Source organism: Lucilia sericata, unplaced genomic scaffold (assembly GCF_015586225.1).
Source record: "Lucilia sericata isolate MDLA Ls3-8-SP2 unplaced genomic scaffold, ASM1558622v1 Contig000088F_arrow, whole genome shotgun sequence".
NCBI classification, from domain to species: Eukaryota; Metazoa; Arthropoda; class Insecta; order Diptera; family Calliphoridae; genus Lucilia; species Lucilia sericata.
This window is the reverse complement of record NW_023994121.1, coordinates 19,713-32,938: the sequence shown is the minus strand read 5'-3', so window position 1 is coordinate 32,938 and position 13,226 is coordinate 19,713. Positions and strand designations below refer to the sequence as shown.

Below are 13,226 nucleotides of genomic sequence, written 5' to 3'. Positions count from 1 at the left end.
TTATGGAAGGATTTTTCAGAATATATTTCAGCATCCTTGCTTTTCCCGTTTGCGCTATACAGTGCATCCAACAGACAGACGTTTGTATTTGACTACATCGTCTTAGAATATTATAAGTACCCAGAATATATGTATGTATGAACTTATGTAAATCTACGACTACTATGAGTTACAAACGAAATGACAAAATCAGATTACCCCAATATTGGTGGATATAAAAAGAGATAATGTATCCATAAATGAGTGTTTATGCAATCCGAAAAAACCTTGACATAGACATAAAAATCCAAATATTCCATATTGAAAATTTTATAAATATCAATATTATCATAGCTATGCGTTTTAGATAGTGAAGAGTTAAAATGCATACTTTCCTTTTTTTGAAAATTTCTTAAGAAAAGCTCAAAAACTACATTTAATATTATAAAAAGCCATTTCTCTAAACATTTTGAAAAGAAAATGTTTTCATATTGAGTTTTATTTTTGAAAAAAATAAAATAAAACTCAAGAATAATTTTTCAAGTAAAAAAATAAAACTTAAAATTGATTTTTATTTTTCAACTTAAGAAAAATTATTATTTTCTGAGTAATATATAAAACTCAAAGAATAATAATTAAAATTAAGTTTTTTAAATAAAACTTAAAAAATAAAAATCATTGTTTTAACCGATAATGCATCTTTAGAGAAAACAAATGGTATATTCAATTAACTTTTACTCTTAATCCATGTATTTGATTTTTTTGTTATAAATTTTAAGAATAATCATTATTTTCTCTCCCTGATGTAAAGTAATTTTTTGAAAGGAACCTAATATGGGATGTAGGGTCAATTATGGACCAATTCTTATAAAATTTTATAGTGAATTTTTTTTTATTGTTTATTAATTTATTTAACCGAGCCCTAATGGGCCATATATGGTTAAAAGTACAATACAATGTGCAAAAGTATTACAACTAATAGATTATATACATATGTACAGTTTATGTTTTTATAAATATTATTATAATTTAGTATTAACATAATTAATATTTATAAGGAACAATATTTAAAATGTTATGACAAGTGTTCAATAAAAATATTTTTAGCTTTATTTATAGCATAAGTAAAAGTTTTTAGATGTGCAGGAAGTGTATTCCATATCCTAGAAATTCTGACTAGGAAGGAGTGCTCAAATACTGACAGATTCTAGGTATAATAATTATAGGTGAACGAGTAGATCTTGAAAACGTAAACATATCATATAAATTTGGTGGTGTTTTTGTTGAAATTATTTTATAAAATAAATAAAGTAACTAAAACGAACATATGTTGAAAAAGAGAATCCAAAAAACAATCTAATGTGTGAAGAAATGTGATCATATACTCTCAAGCTATATACATATCTAATTATCCTATTTACAATTCTGCGTACATTCCCAAAATTTGTCCTATTAGCAGCCGAATATATCTCAATACCATAATTTAATAGCGATAAAAGAAATGCATGTGCTATTGTAATCTTAATTCTTGTGGGGAAATTGTAATTTAAACTATATAATTTTCTTAACACAAAATTTATTTTAGAGCTTAATAAATTAATATGTTTATTGAAAGAAAACTTGTTATCTAGGATAATACCTAGACAACGCATATCGTCTACAATATAAATTTGAATATTTTCAATTGTAATATTAACAAGCGTAGTATCCTTAATACCAAAGCACATTGCCTTGGTTTTATCGGTATTGATCCGTAAAAAAATTTCTTTCATCCATGAGGCAACAACTTGCGTTTTAGAATTTATATGTGCATTTAAAATATGAATAAAATGCCTATCGCCAAAAAACCATATGAATATCATCAGCATATAGATAAATATCCGAAACAGGTAAATTAATAGTTCTAATGAAATCATCCATATAAATCATGAATAATAATGGACCCAACATTGATCCTTGTGGGACTCCACTTTTGCAAGGCAAAATACTAGAATATCTGTTGTCGCAGGAAACAAATTGGCTTCTACCATTAAGATATGATTGTATTAAACTACACGTATTCCTTCTAAAATGAAATTTTGATTTTAATTTGTTAATTAAATTGTTATGATTTATAGTATCATATGCCTAGGATAAAATAGAATTTAAATGATAAATTTGAATATAAACATCCGAAGTTCTATATATAGGACTAAAATCAGAGTAAAGAATCATATGTTCAAGTAGGTTATAATTAATACCATTGTAGTCCTTATATTCCTCGTTATTAGCATTAATTTTCTTTGGAAATTCTAAACTCATGCAAATAAATGCGTGTGATGATAAACATGGCGATTGAAATTGGCAGGAAAAACTTAGGGATAATTTATCACTCATAATAAAATAATCAATTAATGAAACGAAATTTAGGATCCTATAAAACTAGTTTGTGTCGAATTTTATTTCTATACAGATATTTTTAAGCCAGTAATGAACCAGTTGAAGTAATTATCTGAAGGGGACCTTATATGGTTGGTAGGGTCTATTATGGACCGATTGCCAGAAAATTTGGTCGAGAAGTTAAGGTTCCAATAAAAATAATTTGTTTAAAATTTCGTTGCTTTACTAGTATTTTTAACCCAATTATCAGCATTTAAGAACCTTTTACGGGGACTAGGGTCAAATATGACCCGATGTCCGCCATACTATACCGTAAAATTTATGGGTGCATAAAACTGAATTGTGCTAAATTTCATGGAAATTGCTTCATATTTAACGTATTTATGAGTATTTAAGGAGTTTTCTGGGGGGTCACTTGTATGGGGGCTAGGCGAAATCTTCAACCGATATTGCCCTTAGTCAGTACCAAACAAACCTTACCCATAAGAAACATTTCAAGATCATTTTTATTTGAAAACATAGTTTTTAAATATTTTTTTATTTTAGCTCGTACTTTTATGAATAAAATAAGATATGGAACGTTGAAATCAGATAAAAAATGACAAAAATAGAATTCTTTTCGTAAAAACAAAAATTTACTAAATCTCTCTTTGCTAAAGTAAAATATCAATGTAAGAATATAAGCTATATTATTCATATGGAAAATTTACTTTAGAAATGAGAGATTTGGTAAATTTTTGTTTTTAAGAAAAAATTATATTTTTATCAGTTTTTATCTGATTTCAACGTTCCATATCTTATTTTATTCATAAAAGTATGAGCTAAAAAAAATATTTAAAAACTATGTTTTCAAATAAAGGGTGGGACAAAAATGATCTTGAATTGTAAAAAAATTAAAAAAATATATATAAAAATTTGTATTTAGATCTAAATACAGCTGCGTTCAAAAAAATAGGAGTGAGACTTAAAAATAATTGTGCAGCTTAATTTAAATAGGAAAAATTTATAGAAATCCAATATTTTTTTCACGATATTTGTTTGTTAAGTGTTTAAAATACAAAACAAATGAAATTTTTTATATAGGTTCATTAGTTTTTTTGGTATTCACTTTTTTCGAAATCCATATCCGTTTACGACTGTTCAAAAAAATAGGAGTACCGTATATTATCTAACCTAAGTTACATTAATTTTCTTTATTCGTAGTTAATATTAAAAATATAATATAAAACTGTTATATTTAGATGATTTTGAGCTCATTTCACAATAATTTCATTAAAAATCCTGAAAGAAAATGTCAGAATTGACGAAAATAAAATCTGTTCAAATATCTTGAAAATTATAAAAATATCGCGAAAAAAATATGACAATTCTCATGGTAATTTCATTAAAAGATTTTTTGAATACTTTAGGAAGTCAAATGTTTTAAAATCTCTCATAAAAAATGTACATTTTATTCAAAAATGATAAGAGCTTTCCATAAGCGCTTATCATTTTTTTTAAATTAATCCCATTGTTTTTTAAAATTAATCCCATTGCCAAATTGTAGTTATTAAACATCGTGATCAATATTCAGTTAGTTCAGATCAATTTTTAAACAAATCTTTTTTGAAAAAACTTAATTTCAGACCATAAAGCATATAGTGAAACCCATAAAGTTTGCCAAGTAACACATTTAGAGGTGGTTTCATAAATGGATGAGTTTTTAATGCATGAATACGACAACAAATTACATTTTTAAATCTAAATGAATTCAGAAAATATATTAGAAGTCCATTAATCAAAAAATATTAAGCTAAAACCAACTTTCCAGGATGTTGTATAATAGGAATGATTCATAATGGGTCTTGACAAAAAGGGTATGGTCTAATAAATTGTAAAATGGTATCGTAGACCAAATGTTGTAGGTAAACATATTACCCCAAGATATGTTCTCATATTCCTAATAAACAAATTTGATAAAATGGCGGTGTTGTCGTATGAAAACATTATTGATTCCAAATTGGTGGAAGCTCGTTCCATAGGAAGTAGGCCATTACATGGTTGTCGACTTACTGAGTCTAAAGCAAAACGTTAAAAGACCTTGCGTATAACATCTTTTAAGGCTTTCTGAATAAATTACTGCATATTTGTGGTAATCGGCCACGACATGTGTCATCAAGCCCTTCAAAACCGTTGTCGTAGAGACATTAAGTTCCGGAGGCTCATAGACCCAAATTCTAAATAAAATCTTTACAAAAATGACTTTTGTTGTACTGCCACAAATTAATTAATAATATTTTAGATGAAAGTCCTTTCGTTTTTGTTTTTATTTTAAAAATAGTTGAACTTAAATCGAATACTCCTATTATTTTGAACAATAGATTTTGTATATAAATTTTAAAAAATAAATATTTTTGTATATAAATGTTTAAAATATTTGAAATAACGATTATAAAAACTAGAGAACAAGTTAAATAAATAAATTATAAAAAGATTTAATTAAAAATCTAAATCTTTCACTAAAAAATTTAAATTCAAAATTTTTCAATTTTTCACTTCTATTATTTTGAACGCAACTGTATATAATACATTTCCGTAAAAAAATATTAAATCGGTTAAGAAAATTTTGAGATATAACTTTTTTAGTCTCTTAAGTCAAAAAAGGCGTTTTTCCAATATCTTCCGATTTTTAGGGTATATTGAAGATTCCAAAAATTATAAAATGATCTACTCATCTAGGTCTATAAAAAGCATTATATCGCGTAATGAGTGTTTTTGTGTGTCACACAGTGTTATCACTTAAAATGCTCACAGGAATATATTTACGTCTACTTTAACATACACACTAATTTAAATACACCGCCTTGTGGTTGGTTCATTTATGACCAAGCCTCTCTTTAAGAGGCCCAGTTCATGGTCTGCTTTAAAACCATTCTTCCTTGCAGAGCAGTATGTAGTCTGTGAAAAACTATATCCCACAGGATTTGTTCTATGGTAACGCTTATTGTACCAGCTCAGTCTGATTGATTCATTTGATCACTTGTTTTATAAAAAAAAGAAAAAATATTTAAAAAAATATATAATATTTAAGTTCGATTTATGGTTTACACTAAAGGCCTGCCCAAGACAACAATATGCGACAATTTGTTAAAAAAAAATATCGTGTGCGCTATCATAAGCACACAAAATTTTTTAGCAAATTGTCGCATTATTGTTGTCTTGTGCAGGCCTTTAGTTTACACTTGCTTTGATAACATATGCAAATATCATTTTTTGCAACATTAAAATCTTATTAAGCTCCCCTTTATTTACAACTTCGTTAGAAGATTCAAACGAGTAAACCGTTAAAGGTACTGTTTAAGTTTAAATTGATTTAACTACTTTTTTGAAATACTATTTATGACAAAGTTAGAATCCTTTAAAGAAGAGTCTAACGAGTAAACCGCTAACGTGCTTAAATATTGTTAGCCACCAAATTTATGCTTGTTTCGTTTTGACATTATAAATCACATTTGATTTGTCTAAGACATAAGCACTACGTGCATATTACATTTAAAACCCATCTACTTCTATGAGGTAATATTTTGGTTTAAATAAAAAGAGATCTTCATCTCTAATAAATTTGAAATATACTTTTGTTTTATTTTTATATAAAATCTTGGGTAAATTAACAACAATTCTTTTCTGATCGTCTAGTATTGTTCTGACAACGAAGATTTTCAGCAAATTACATGTACACAACACGATCGCAGACGAACTTCTAAACAAGAGCATCAAAAATAGAAATATTTTATTTAGTTGCTTGACAGCATTCTACAAAGCAGGCTGATGTCGCTTTGTTAAAGGAATTGCAAACACAAATTGAAAAAACAATAACAACTTGCAAAAACATGAGCATAATTTACAAAAACAACGTACACCCTAAATAATTTTCAACAATGAAAGTAAATAGGTTCATCTTGTTTCATTATTTTTTTTGTACATTTTAATTTGAAATGTTGTTTCTATGTGAAGAAATTATCATTCTTATGTACATTGATTACATTTTCTTTATAAATATTCTCATTTTACAGTAATGCAATTTATTCTTCAAAATTAAAAATAACCAAATATTTTTTTCAGTGCAATTTCATTGAAAAAATACCAATATTGTGTATGTAGTGGTGATTTTTTTTATCTGCCTCTATATATGGTCTATAAGCACTTCATGCTCTTGGCATTATTATTTCAACGAACTAAAAGATAAATAAATACAAAGAGATCTCATTAAAATTTGAAAATATATTTTGTTTTATTTTCATAAAATCTTGGGAAATTGTGGTGGAGCTGAAACCTATCCGACGTCGACGGACTGTCAATTGCAAGCGCACGGGAAATGTAGCATCATTTGGCAGTCATTGAAGCCGTTAACGGTTACAGATGCAACAGAGTCCTAAATGATCACCCCTGCGATCTCGGATTGTGAGAGACAATTACCCAGGCATTCAAGAAATATCTAGCACAATTAAGAGCCTCATAGACCTATCATTAAGACCGACGAGCAGTTTCTCCAGTTCCACCTTCCACACTAACGCAAATAATTAAGGTCCTTTTATTTTAATTTCATGAAAGAACTATTGACCACAGTCGAACTGTCACAACAACAAATTGTCCTTTAATAAAATGCATTTCAACCACAAAGTAAAGAATACCATCAGCTCATTAATAATACATACTGAATTTATAGATTGGGACAACTATAACCACCTCCAATACAAAAACATCAATCCCCAAAAATTACACCGAAATACCCTTCAACACTTTTCAGGCTTAACATTCAACAAGTAAGAAAGTATAGTCGGGCGTGGCCGACCATATGATACCCTACACCAGTCATGAATATTAAATGTGATTTATTTTTCATAATAAAGCATTTATCTTCAATATCCCCTTGTTCCGATACATTTAAGCAATTTATGGATGAAAAACTAATTTTCTGAAAGAGGCTTTATATGGGGGCTAGGGGCAAATATGGACCAAGCCCGATAAAATTTTGTGAATATATTTATATTTACATAATATTTTATTGTGCTGAATTTCATCGCGATATTTGTGTTTATAAGTTAATTTGGGACATTCAAGTAATTTTCTGAAGGGGACTTTGTATGGGAGCTAGGGTCAAATGGGGCCCGATCTTTATGAAATTTTGGCAGGGTTATCAAGACTTCTATAAAACTTAGTTATGCCGTATTTTATCGATATATCTGTATATTTAACATAATTATGAGCTCAGAAGCCCTTTTCGGGGGGTTCTGTTCTATGGGGGCTAGGTGAAATAATGGACCGATTTTAACCATTTTCAATAGGCTTCGTCCTTGGGTCAAATAAAACGTGCGTGCCAAATTTCATCCAATTATCTTGAAAATTGCGACCTGTACCTTGCGCACAAGGTTTACATGGACAGCCAGCCAGCCAGCCAGACGGACGGACGGACGGACATAGCTTAATCGACTCAGAAAACGATTCTAAGCCGATTGGTATACTTTAAGGTGGGTCTAGGACGAATATTTTTGAATCTTACAAACATCAGCACAAATCCAATATACCCTCCCACTAAAGTGGTGTAGGGTATAAAAATACATATCTTTAAGATCTAGTAATACATATGTATGTATGTATATTTAAAATCGCCATATCCTGAAAGGTTCCACCACAGACATCAGTTCTTTATGCAATATGACATAATTATAATGTAATCAGGCCTGCCAGATTTGCCGATTTATCGGCATTTTGTATATTAAAAAACGCCATATCCTGAAAGACACAGACATCAGTCCTTTATGCAATATGTCATAATTATAATGTAATCAGGTCTGCCAGATTTGCCGATTTATCGGCATTTTGCCGATATTTACCTTCAAAATAGTACAGTGCCGATTTCCCGATTTTTGCTTCAAAAATGACGATTTTTTACCCAATCGAACCAACTAACGAATTTATTATAACTTTACAAAAGCAAAAATTACATGGAGCTTTTAAAACAATTGGGATAGGAAAATTTATATTATGGTAGATCACCAATGTCAATTGGATCGATTATGAAAAGGAAACACAATTTATGTATGAAAATCCCGAATAGGTTTCCTAAAGTCGGGTCTAAGGGTGGTAAAACTATATAATTTTTAAGAAATTTTTTATTGTTCGAAAATAAATTTACACATTTTTGTGGAAAAGTTAAAAAATCTTGAGAAAATTTTATATTATAAGAATTTACGCAGCAAAATCTTTACCTATCCGGTTTTTGTTTGACGATAACCAGAAAATAACTGATTACAAATGTGATTACCCCACTTTCCTGGACTCAAAATTGGCTTTGCAGTAATATTCTGTATTTATTAGTCTATTTTCTTTCTCAATGCTCCATTAATAAGTTATTTGATCGTGCAATTTGGAATGGTTTTTACAAAAATTAAAAAAACAATATTTTTTCAAAAAACTTCTGATATCGACTAGGATTAGAACCATTAACTAATTCCATATTAGACACACGCTCTAGACAATTGGTTGCATATCCTATTGAGAAAATTAATTAATAGTTGTGTTTTGTTGCTAACGTTCAAAGGCAATTTCATATAAATTTAAAATTTATAAACGTTAGGAGTTAACGTGTAAAATTATACAAGTTAATTTTAACGTCGATAAAAGTGCTACCAATTCAAAAATAAAAATACAAATATTAATGTGTTTATGTCAAACAATAAAAAAATATTTTAAAATAAAATTTAAATCAAAAAAAATATCAAATAAAAAAACCTTTTTTAAGAAAATGTAAATAATTTCAAGATTTAGCAGATTTCTTCTGTGGAGTGATGCCAAGTCAGGTAATGTTCGTAAAAATATCAAATAAAAAAACCTTTTTTAAGAAAATGTAAATAATTTCAAGATTTAGCAGATTTCTTCTGTGGAGTGATGCCAAGTCAGGTAATGTTCGTTTTGTTGCTAACTTTAAGCGTTAACACTCATTGATAGCAACAAAACACAACTAATATTGTTGATAACGATCACTCACTGTCAAGTAATATACATATGAAATAACTACATCACTCATAACCAAAATTTGAAAATTTTTTACAGGATAAATGTATAGTATTCCATAAATAATTATACATTTACATTTTACAAATACAAATTCTAATAGATTTTATTCCAGTAAACCAAAGTTTCGGTGTACCCTTACAAAGAGTTCTTTTATTAGACCTATTCTGAATAAAAATTTCCTGAGTTATGTATGTAAAAATAATATTGTGATTTTTAAATTTATTTATATGTTTATTTGGTACAAATTATTTTCTTTCAATTGCCGATTTTTAAAATGTAAGTGCCGATAAATGCCTATTTTTGAGAAAAAACCTTAGCTATTAGTATCGTGTACTAATATAATTTCATAAATCATTGTTTTTAAATTTTTTATAAATAAATATTTTCTTGTTGTTCCGCACACACAATTATACATACCATTAATTATATCCTCATTTGTTTCTTTTCCAAAAGATTTGATTAGCACTAAAGGATACATGTCTAAGATAAAAGACACTAAATATGAAATTATCCAAATGTAAACAATTTTATACAATAGTAAATATTATATGTAAAGTTGTCAGCAGAGACCTTAGCCGATCATTTTGAACGGCGGCGACAGCTAATGACAAATTACGCGCCGGCGGCTATTAGTTGAAAATTAATCGGCTAGCTTTTTTTGATCAGCTCATACAATAAAATTGGTTTAACCGACCGAGAAAACAATTTTTATGCAGATTTTCTTTGGAATTGAGTATGAGGTCTTCTTTGGAATTGAGTATTGATTGGTATTTAAGTATATCCTATTGTAATTGATGTTTTTTGTTTAAGTTTTTATTTTAGAATAATAAATTTTTTCTTTTCTTTGTACAAACTATTCAAAGCTTACAATCATATATTATAAGAAACAAGTTAAATTATAAACAAGTAGAAAAGTATAGTCGGGCATGGCCGACCATATAATACCCTACACCATGAGTATATTTAAAATTTTTTTTTTTTTTTACAAAGAAACTTTTATGTTGAATTTTACGTTAATTACAAAGTATTTAAGCAATTTATTGATAAAAAACAAATTTTCTAAATGAGGCTTTATATAGGAGTATAGGTCAAACATGAGCCGATCCTCATTAAATTTGGGAAAAGGATATATTTTTAAATAATAGTTAATTATGTTGAGTTTCATTGCGATGCAAATGGTTACAAGTCAATTTTAGACGTTTAAGACATTTTTTGAAGGGGGGTTTGTATGGGGGCTAGGGTCAAATAAGGGTTGATCATTACGAAAATCTGCAGTGTCATTTATACTTATATGAAACTTATTTGTGCCAATTTTTAGAGAGATAATAGTATATTTGACGTAATTATGGCATAAAAAGCCCAAATCGGGAGGTACGGTTGTATGGGGGCTAGGTGAAATAATGGACCGATTTCAACCATTTTCAATAGGCTTCGTCCTTGTGGCAAAAAACATGCTTGGTCCAAATGTCATCAAATTATCTCGAAAATTGCGGCCTGTACCTTGCGCACAAGGTTTACATGGACAGCCAGCCAGCCGGACAGACGGACGGACGGACATGTCTTAATCGACTCAAAATGTGATTCTGAGTCGATCGGTATACTTAAAGGTGGGTGTAGGACCAATATTTGTGTGTGTTACAAACATCAACACAAACGTATAATACCCTCCCCACTATAGTGGTGTAGGGTATAACAAAGTATTTTGTTCTACACTCCTCCTCTTTGTTTACAAATTACATAAGTCCTAAAGTGTTCTTAACATTAACAATAGTGTTTTAGCAAGTGGTTTTGTTAATATATCTGCTATCATTTTTTCGGTAGGACAATATTTAAGACATAAAATTACTAGAAGAATAATTTTTTACAAAATGATATTTAATATCAATATGTTTTGACCTAGCATTAAATTTTTCATTTAAAACCATCTTAATGCAACTCTGATTATCTTCCATAATTGTAATAGGCGTATTTAGTTTGTAATGCATTTCTTGAAGTAGTCCATGTATCCATTTTGCTTCTTCACAGGCTTCTGATAATGCTATGAATTCTCCTTCAGCTGTAGAGAGTGAAACACAGCTTTGTTTTCGGCATGACCAGTTGATAACTCCACCATTTAAATAAAACACATATCAGTTTTGTTTTCGGCCCAGTCTGCATCGACATACCCAAACAATTCATTATTTTCCGACACACTACTTAGTTTTAACGATAATTTTGCAGAACCTTTAAGATATTTCATAACACTTTTTATTTTGTTCCAGTCTTCTGAGCTAATATTGCAACACTTGAGGTAATATCTGGTCTTGTATTTACAGATAAATATAAAAGTGATCCAATAGCCTTTTGATATTGCTTGTTATCTAACAGTTTTTCGGATTCTTCAATTTTGTTATAGGAAGGTATCAAAGGAATTTCTGAAATTTTTGAGTCTTGAAGTTCAAATTCATTTATAATTTTCTTAACATAAGGTAGGTAGGTAGGTAGGTAGATAGGAGGATGTATACTACATCAAATCCGAAGAAATACACCTAGGCCACTATCGGGCCTGTTGTGCGCTCCAATTCAAGAAAAAAAAAATGTATGTATTATTTTTCCATGTTCAGAAACTCAGTTTCCTGGACGTAATTCCTAAGAATCTTCCAATCGGTGTTGGTTAAGAATGTTATTTCCGGAATAACATCACTTCCAAGATACATGTTAGATCCAAGATACTTGGATCTAACATGCTCTACATTCGTCTGAATTCGCACGTCCAATTTTGTATAGATGTGCTCGTAATCCTGTGTGTCCACTGAGAATACGTACCATCATACTAACCTCAGACTTGCTCATTTTGAGAAGATTTCTCGTCTTGCTCTCATCAGGGTCACCCCATAGAATCTTTGTGGTTCTACCCACCGTTTCATTATTCCAAGAGGCCTTATGGGATTCTCTCATCCATATTTTTAATTCAGCTTTTGTTGCGTCGAATGGTTTTGCGTTTGTCAGGTTAACTACATCGAGCTCCCTTCCCTTTAAAGCTATTACATTCGCCATTTCGTTGCCGATTACTCCCGAGTGGCCTGGTACCCATATGATGTGAACCTTACCTCTGGGAGAGTATTCAGTTAAAGCTTTCTTACAATCCAATACGGTCTTAGATTTAATTCTATCACCTGATATCGCACAAATTGCCTTCTGGCTGTCGGTAAATATATTAAGCCCTGTGGGCGCCATATTTATTCTAATCCTATTTACACATTCCGTTATTGCTCGTACTTCTGCCTGGAAGCTTGTGTTATGATTAGGTAAACGGTGGTATATTTCTGTTTCTGGGTCTTCAATATAGAACCCCAGACCCACTTTGTCCCCTAATTTAGAGCCATCCGTGTAGCAACGGATTCCTATTGGTATTTGCTCTAATGTTCCGCTTGACCAAGACATTCTATCTGGGATTAGCGTTTCAAAGTTTCCGACATATTCAGTGTCTGGTATGCGATCAGGCACGTCCGATGAATGTGTATAACCTTCCAATGTGTCCAGTATACATTGATGACGTGTCCTATAACCGTTATTGGCCAGTTCGCCTAAAGTAAAGAGCCGTTCGGCTGTAAGCGCCGCCTCATATCTTATATATGTTTCAATGGGTGGAATATCTAGCAACGTTTCCAGAGCCTTGGTTGAAGTAGTACACATGGCACCACTTATACCCAAGCAGCATGTACGCTGAACTCCCTGTAGTAGTTTGATATTACACTTTTTGTCCAAAGCAGTCCACCAGATTATTGAAGCATAAGCTAGAATTGGTCTAATTACACTTTTATAAAGCCAAT

At 30.0% G+C, this 13,226-nt stretch overlaps 1 protein-coding gene across 1 annotated transcript in view; it reads right to left on the bottom strand.

Moving 5' to 3' along the window:
- LOC119599793 overlaps window positions 1-10,003 on the bottom strand; it is a 151,155-nt gene extending 141,152 nt beyond the window's left edge. The window contains exon 1 of the mRNA XM_037949665.1: window positions 9,832-10,003. Within this exon, the coding sequence (XP_037805593.1) occupies window positions 9,832-9,892 (61 nt within the window). The 5' untranslated portion in view covers window positions 9,893-10,003. The remainder of the gene's footprint in view (window positions 1-9,831) is intronic.
- Between the last annotated feature and the right edge of the window lie 3,223 nt (window positions 10,004-13,226).